Source organism: Styela clava, chromosome 5 (assembly GCF_964204865.1).
Source record: "Styela clava chromosome 5, kaStyClav1.hap1.2, whole genome shotgun sequence".
NCBI classification, from domain to species: domain Eukaryota; kingdom Metazoa; phylum Chordata; class Ascidiacea; order Stolidobranchia; family Styelidae; genus Styela; species Styela clava.
The window spans coordinates 7,123,458-7,132,528 of record NC_135254.1 but is presented as its reverse complement, the minus strand read 5'-3'; the positions used below and the strand labels follow the sequence as shown (position 1 = coordinate 7,132,528).

The 9,071-nt window shown below is 40.2% G+C and overlaps 1 protein-coding gene across 1 annotated transcript; it reads right to left on the bottom strand.

Moving 5' to 3' along the window:
• Nucleotides 1–1,999: 1,999 nt before the first annotated feature.
• Nucleotides 2,000–3,620, bottom strand: LOC144422835 (uncharacterized). The gene is made up of 3 exons (XM_078112698.1): nt 3,256–3,620; nt 2,709–2,865; nt 2,000–2,602 (listed from the first exon to the last, which is right to left on the bottom strand). Exons 1-3 carry the CDS (start codon nt 3,618–3,620, stop codon nt 2,000–2,002), a joined length of 1,125 nt encoding a protein of 374 aa, XP_077968824.1.
• Nucleotides 3,621–9,071: the final 5,451 nt, after the last annotated feature.

Genomic DNA, 9,071 nt, shown 5'->3' with positions numbered 1-9,071 from the left:
TTATTGACCATATTGTTATCGAAATTTAGGATAGGATAGGATTTACATATTTATCCCGGGGGATAAACGAGCCACGGCCTCTCGTCCGGTTACCATTCCAAAGTCGGGTATGGGATTAGTTATATTGTTTATTTTCGGAAGCATGGACTTGGTGGGGGAGGAAGCCGTAACTGACCAGCGGTTACGTGAACCACCCATCGACGGCGAGGAGTCCAGCAATTCTCTCGCACATAACCATCCCTGCATGGGATTCGAACCTGCGAACCCATGCAGAGTAATTAGAGGTGCGGTGGCGAGCGTATTCCTAACGCTTAGCCCGTTGAGCCACACCGCCGCGCCATGCGCATATTCTCTGTCCTAATATCGGGTTCAGTTCGAAAAATAGGAAGGATTTGACGTTAACGATATCGGTACAAATAATTCGAATTTAGACTAATTAGTATTGGTTTTACATGCGATACGTCTGCCATCAATGGGAATCAGCGGGAAACGAACGCATTAACCTTCAGTAAGCAGGCTAGCGCTGCGCTACACAGAAACAACAGTAACGAGAACATGTTTGTGTATCAAGCTGGAAAAGCGGGACTTTTGGCTGACTTATCAGGACCGCGGGACAAAACGCTGAAAAGCGGGACGTATGGTAAGCCTAGTTATAGGATTAGTTAGCGAGTTATTTGTTTTCGTTCGTAGTTTTTATTCGGTATTTTTCTGTTTTGTCTTCTTTCCATTTGTACCCTTTCTATTTATTACTCCGAAATCTAATTTTAACATGAATTTGTTACGGGTTTTAACCAATATTATAATTTATACGGATATAATGTCCGAGTTTTGTGGTGGCTTAGAACGGATTAGGTTATTGACAACAATACGTCCCTACTTACGGAATTTGCTACCTACGAAAGGGCTTCCGGGACGAATTAATTTCGTAGGTAGAGTTTCTACTGTAGTTGCAAGCACAACAAAAAATGTTTCTTTTAGTTATTGTTTTTAAGGAATTGTTAGGGGTAGGCTTACCCAGTGGCGTAGCAAGACTCTCGTGGGCCCCCCCACAAAAATATTTCGTGGAAATGACCCTAAAAACTCTCGGACATAAGCTAAAACAACGCTTTTTCCATTTCGTTAAAAAGCATAACATGTCGCTATTAAAAGGCGATGGTGATCTAAAATTTGCCGTTTATCTTGGTTACTTTATTTTTTTCATACGTACTTCCTCTTCTGCCCGTTTTCTGCGTTTCTGTGCGCCACTGAGAGGTTTTGCTTTCGACATCATTCTGACAGCCTTCGTAATTTTGCAGATGCGATCAAACCACAAGACGCCGAAAATCGACGACTGCCTGGCATTGTTACGTAACAAAACGATTTGAGCAGAACTAACATCAACGTTATAAGATGTGCATTACTGGATTTGCGATGCAGCTTTTGGTTTTGCGGCTTAAATTTCTAAATTCTAATCGCTTGGGCCCCTTTGCGCTGTGGGCCCTCCCGTGACCACGGGGGTTGCGGGGGTGGATGCTACGCCACTGGGCTTACCGTACGTCCCGTTTTAGGCGGGGCAGTCCCACTTTTCAACGGCATGTCCCGGCGTCCCGACCGGTCAGCCAAAAGTCCCGCTTTAGCGTTCAGCCAGTCAGCATAATACACGAATATTACCAATTAGCATGTCTCGTGGGTGCGTGGTTTTGTTTGTTTCGTTGTTTTGTTAGCGGATAATCGCTACAATTGTTACGTGTAAACAGTGGCGTAGCCAGCCCAAAATTTTGGGGGGGGCCAAATTTGAAAATTTTAGAATTTATATTGGGTTTAAAACACCCGTTCTTCAAGCGCAAAACAACAACAGTTGGTCAACAAGCAAACTGATTCAATTACTCAGCTGGATTTTTGTGAATACAAAATCCATTAATAACCAATTTTTTATATGAAACAACAAATATTAACAACGCAATTTAAATAAGTAAAATACATCGCCCCGATTAAAAGTCCATCCTTCGCTTCCCGCTAACTATGCTCGATTAATTTTCTCCTCGGTGACCATTTCACGGTGACAGTGAAGCACACACAAATCAGAAAGGCGATTGGACGTCATTGATGAGCGCAGCCACGTCTTTACCCGTTTCATGCAGGAGAAAGACCGCTCAGCCTCAACGGTGGTTGCTGGTAGCGTCATAACGATCTGTATTGCGGTGTACACGCTTGGATAATCTCGAGCGCTCAGAAGAAGCCCCTCCAAACATTCGTCGTTAACGTCGGAACTTAAAGAAGTTCTCCACATTCTCACTTCATTCTGGAGGTTATCCAATAAATACAGACGCTCTATCTCATCCACGTGAACTGGTTTGTTCGGTGGAAGAATTGATAGCAATGAAAAAAATGATGGGTTGTCAATGAAGCATTCCCGAATAGAGCAGCTCAAGCCTTCGACGTATGGGAGATATACAGAACGTTTAAGATACTGGGATGCTGAATCAGCACAGACATTGTCGCGATACACTTGTACTTCGACTACTCTGGGTATTGTCAACTCTTTCAAGCCAGCTATTTCACAAGCTTCTTTGTAAATATTCAATGCGATTTCAGAGTCATTGCGTTCTTCAGCGATAACGCTCTGAAGAGAGGATGTGAGGTTCTTTACTGACGGCACACTGACTCCGACCGCCTGAAGTGCGCGCTAGTGGCTCCATTAGTGCCGAATATCGACCAATCAAACATACGGCGTAGATAACCGACGACTTTTCTAGAGCAGATTTCAGAAAAAAAGCCTTCGCCCGCGTCTCACTGTTAGCATCTCTCGCCAAAGAATCAAGAGCCTCAAGTACTCGTTTGAAGTTGCATTTGAAGATTCGGATGCTCTTGTACTTCTCAGACCATCTGGTGGGGCAGAACAAAGGGATGTTAATTCCTAAACCCGCGCGCCTTTTAGGGCTCTCCCTGAAAAAACGAATAGTCTCACGAATGATATCACAGGTGCTTCTGATGATTGCAACTTTACTTTGGTCATTTATGACCAAATTCAAACAATGAGAAGCGCAGTGCACAAATATTGCGCGCGGGTATTTATCACGAATGCGTTTTTGCACACCGCTGACGTGACCTGTCATTGTCGTTGCACCATCATAGCCTTGCCCCACAAGTTTTTGCAAATCCACTCCTATACCAGAGAGGTGGGTCAAAATATTTGAGGAAATTGATTCGGCAGAAACAGAATCCATTTCCACTAATCCTGTGAAGCGCTCGCACACTTCACCACCTTTCACATACCTCAAAACGATGCTTAGTTGTTCTTTCCCAGAAATATCACATGATTCGTCGGCTATTACGGACACAAACGATTTATTAGCCTCCATAACGATATCTTGCACTATCATGTTGCTTGCTACCTTGAGAATTTCATTTTGTATCATCGGACTTGTATACTTAGCGTTTCCGGCCATTCGAGCGAAATGCCTTTTCAAATCTTCATCCCCTGCGTCGATACGAAATAGAAGAAGGTTCACAAAATTTCCACTATCCCCGGAATGTCCGCGCAAGGATATGTTACCCGAAGCACAGAACATGACAGTCTTGACAATGGAAGTCATTATTCGTCTGTTTTCTTTTGTTTGCGTAGCATATTGGGCCTCCATGTTTGCACGCACATTTTGACCAGTTTCCATGCTTTTGACAAAATTTTTCGCAGCTATATTTGATTCTCGGTGGTAATTTGTGTCTCGATGTGCTACAGCCTTTTCAATAAATTTTTTGTAGTCAATGCATGGTCTTGTAACAAAGGCAGTGTCCCTGAGAGTTCCATGCTTCAAACGTGCTTGCGTGACTATGCATATCTTACACAAACCACCCCCATCAGAGAGTTGGGTGTAAACTAACCAACTGCAAAATCTGTTATCGTCAATCCATTTTTTGAGAAATTAACGACGACTTTGTCTAACAGTATCCAGAATCGTCACGTTTTTCGGACCATCCGAAGTTAGAAGCCTGTATCTCTCCGCATCGGTAAGCTGTGTATGTTTCTTAAGAATAAATCCAAGATCGTTTGTTTTCCCTTCGTTGATTATTAGTTCATCTTCGGGAATAGAAGTGATAGACGTAACCGGTGCATCCACAGCCTGAGAAGCGCTTATTGATGTATTTGAGGAAAGCGAGTCTTTATTTAGCTGGAAAAAACTATCTAATTTCGCCTGTTTAAATTTAGCCATCGAAGTAATTTGGTCATCAAAATCCAAGCGTTTCGAATAAAAATCCGGCGAGAACAAATGAAGACCGAGCAACTGACCGAAAGCTTGCGAAACCATACTGCTCATAAGAGCGAACGGTCAAGTCTTTGTGACGTAACAATGACAATCAACAAGCGTGACGAGACAAGATGCCACAAAACTGGTGAATTAGGAATGGAATTCTTGAAAATTTTGGGGGGGGCCATGGCCCCTCTGGCTACGCCTATGCGTGTAAACCCTGTACGCCCAAAGGGTGCTCAACGATAACGTAAATACCTTTCTATTTTTCGAACTGAAACCGATATTTAGACAGACAGCGCATGAACTCTTAATGACAATCCCGTTTTGGGGTCACAAAAATATGGTAACCCTAGTTCTTGCAGAATTGTTGAGTTAAAAACTGCTATTTAAATTTACTGTCACACCGACTTTATGAATTCAATGAGAAAACCGTTTTTATAACATTGTGTATTTTGCAACAGGTTTTTGCTATCTAGTTTTGACTCAGGTACTGGTATAAGCTTTGCGACACAAATAGATTGGAAATGTTCTCACCTACCAGACTAACTCAACCCAAAACTCGTTTTGTGGGCATACCGTTCAAAATTATCACTTCACCGCGGGCCGCACATTTTTTGTGGGCCGCATTTGGCCTGCGGGACGCAGTTTGCACTCCTCGCAGGGTGATCAGAGGTGCGCGGTGGCGAGCGTATTCTCAACTCTTAGCGCGATACGCCAAATACCATTTTATCTGCGTATCGTTATTTTATCTCTGTTTATGCCGTTTTCTCATCCACTTTAATAACAATGGCTAATTAGCAAAAGTCAACGGTTACGTCAGAATGATAAATTGATTTTTTCAAGACCAAGGCCAATGTGGAGGGTGTTACTCTTCTAAATATAGATAGTTGAAGATAAGGGTTTTCGTATTATCTCGCCGAAAATACACGATCAGAAAGAAAAGTAGAAACAGACAAATGGTGGAGAAAATCACCAAAGCTGACAGCCCCAACAAAAAATAAGACATGTACCAACGCGTGAATAGTAAATTCGGAAGAAATTGTATGCAGCGAATACTGTAATAACACAAACAAAACATCTCACTTTTATGCAGTTCGTAAAAACAAATCAACAATATTTATTGCTATGTGTGGTGTAAAGAAATTGTAATCCTAGATCTGGGCCTTGCAGTGAAACTTTTTCAATAGGACGCTTTCTACGTTCTTGATCGCAAACAAAACATTTTACTTTTAGTCAGATCATAAAAACAAACTGGCAATTGTTGCTAAACTGTTTGTGTGTCGTCAATATAAAAAATGTAATCATATAGGACTGTGTATGACAGCAAGACCCTTTGAATATGACGTTCCCTACGTTATTGTTTGCAAACAAAACATCCTATTTTTAGCCAGATCAATGGTAAAATCATCATGGTTCTTGTTTGCAAATAAAACATCCTATTTTTAGCCAGATCAGTGGTAATATCAATGGTATCATATTACTATATATATTTTTTATTGATCTCATCCGGGTGATTAAAACTGCACAAAAGAGACGTATGCACAAAAGACGTATTTCACATCGTGGTCTGGGGAAAATTGTTTACAAACATTGCTAACTCAGATGCGGGTCCGCGGAAAGAGAAATATGGTATTAGGGAGATCTTATCGAAGACACCCTTTGCGAAGTGGCGATGAAATGATTTGGGGCTCCCGAAGTATGCGAACCAAGATGGCGGACATCGGAATGTAATATGTGTACTAGGTTAGGCTTAGGCCATAATTTTAGGTATAAATACTACGGGAGGCTCTTGGCTAGTCTTCAACTGATAATAGGACTAAAATAAGGAAAATTGGGAAAAAAATTATGGCCTAACCCTAACCTGTTACCCATGTTACGTTCCGATGTCCGCCATCTTGGTTCGCATACTTCGGGAGCACCGATGATTTAGGTCAGCCACAACTTTAAGTGCTTATAACACGGCGAGGATGTTTTTGATTGAAAATATTTTACAATTATTATCGTATATTTCAACATAGTCTGGGGTTACCGCGGCAATAAATCTAAAAGGAAATTTTGTCGTAATTAAACGATTTCATCCTTGGTTTCGATAATGACCGAACATAACGAGAATTTCTTGCAAGTTACCGCGTAAGAAATAGCTCTTAAATATTATTTAGTATCAATCGCGGATTTTATTGTTAGACTGGCGCCGTTGATGACAATATCGTTCACTTTAATTAAGTTGGCGGTGTTAATTTATAACCAATAATAAAAGCATAACTGCCGACATGAAATATTTAAATCAGATCTGGCTTGAAAAATAAAACACGATTTTCAGTCTTAATTCTCCGTCATTGGCGGATGGAAATTTGTAAATTGGGTCCACTCATTTGATTATGACGACGATCGCGTTATAACAGTTGCCTTTTTCTAAACTAACGTATAGCAAAGTAAAAACGTCTGTAGTAGAACAACAGTCAATACCTGTGTGGAGGGATAATTGTGGCAGAATTTAGCTCAACGATGTCACGCTGACGATATACAGTCAGAATTCATAACGAAAATTAGCCGTGTCAAAAAAAATAGTTAATGTTGATTTTACTGTATAATTTAAAACATTTCACTGAGCGCCTAGTCGTTCTTTTTTCTGTGCTTGCCAAGATGGGACACAATTCCTAGATATAAATACTGCAATGTTCATTATTAAGTCTATTTTCTTAGAACAAAAAATAACTAATTTTAATCAATAATAACATCATGAAACCCCAATTCGTATGTTCCAGTATTTCATAATGTATTCGGAATTCAGATTTAAAATTTTTTTTTTTTAGAATGTATTCGAAATAGTCGACTATTCGGTTATGGCTCTCCCTGGTATCATTACCCCACTGGATCACAGGACTCTGCGGCATCGGATAAAGTAACAAATGAGCCCAATTATTATATGAGATGAGAGTAGGGTCGGATTTAGACGCTGAGAGGGCCCATGCTATGCTGCTTGTGAGCCCCATCTTCAACAATGACGTAATTCGGCTTATAGAAGCAATTATGACGCCATAACGGGCTGTGTAAAAAAAGTGTCCTGACGCCACAAACATATATTTTTTTATTAAATTGCGTAAAATACGATAAACACTATAATTATCCAAGTAGATCCAGACAGTAAGTTGAATTTATCAACACTTTAATGATAAATTCAAATATTTGGAACAAGCTTTTAAAATCTAAAAATGAGTAATATTTCAAAATTTAATGTTGAGGTTCATATACAAGCTTGTGAAATTTCAATTGTACAATCTGTATTCGTATTATTCTGGTGCCATTTGGTCAATGTTTTGTCATTAAGCAGAAACCTTCGTGAAATTATCATTATCGTTTCATGCTCTCGAATTAGCCTCCGGTACTTCCATTTTGTGGATTTAATCATGGTAATTATGTTCTATTATACATTAAATTCGATGGGTAATAATGGGGCGCTCCGGAAGTATTCGTACCAAGATGACGCACCACCTGAACAACCCTAACCTGGTACACATACTAAGTTCAGGTTGTGCGCCATCTTGGTACGAATACTTCGGGAGCACCAATAATGCCGCCATGTTTTACTGCTTGTGACAAACGTGCGTTTGGTTTCGAAGGCAAAATTCCGTTATAAAAATGCCCAGCCCTAGTTACCAGTCCATGTTGGTTATGGGATTAGTTAGCCAGTTTTCGGAAGCATGAACTTGCTGGTGGAGAAAGCCGTGACCGACCAGCGGTTACGTGAACAGCCCTGTGTCGGAGGGGAGTCTAGCAATCCTGTCGCACATAATTATCCCCACATTGAATTCTAACCTACGAACCCATGCAGGGTAATCAAGGTTGCGGTGGCAAACGTATTCCCAACGCTTAGCTTAATGTGCCACACCGCACGGCCACATGCAAATAAATATGGGGGGAGCTGACACTGATGACCGTCCGTATGGTCGTATCGCTCCCTCAGTCAAGTATATTTTCTATTGTTACAATACTTGTTTTCCGGTTGACGAACCAATAAATCTCTCTCTCCCATCTCCCCGCAATAAAAATAAAAATCCGATCTTATCAGCCCAAATATATACAAAGATTTTTCCGGTACCTAAAAGATAAAATCATTAATTCATAACACTGATAAGAACATTTTACACTATACTGATTGAAGTATGTGAACCAAGATGGCGGACACCGGAACGTGTACCAGGTTAGGCCATAATTTCAGGTACAAATACTACGGGAGTCACTTGGCTAATCCCCGAACTCGTAATAGAACCAAAACAAGGAAAATTGAAATAAAATTATGGCCTAACCCTAACCTGGTACACATACTACGTTCCGGTGTCCGCCATCTTGGTTCACATACTTCGGGAGTACCGTAAAATCAAGAAGCAGATATGAAATATATATTATACTTATTATTAATAAATGCATATGGTAAATACAATAACAGGCAATATTCAATAAAATAGAGAATACACAGATATTAAAATTGCAAAGTTTACCGACAGTTTGCCATCATCACAATCATTTTAATGTGGTTTACAATCGAATGAATTGTGATTATCATAAAATTGAGTGTTTTGATTAGAACTTAACCAATAATACTATTGGGATTAAACTTTGCCGAAGAACCACCACCAAAGTGCAACTTCCAGGGATTTTAGCCGGAAAAATCCATTTTTATGGCAACTGTATGAAAATTATTGCATGTGATTGGAAAAAAAGAGGGAAATAAATTGCATTCACATTAAAGTTAGGGTCGCAATTACAGCACTATTAATAAGCTTTGATCTTAGTTTTCAAAATTTATTGTGATTTGATAAGGGTGTCGGTACGATTAGACAA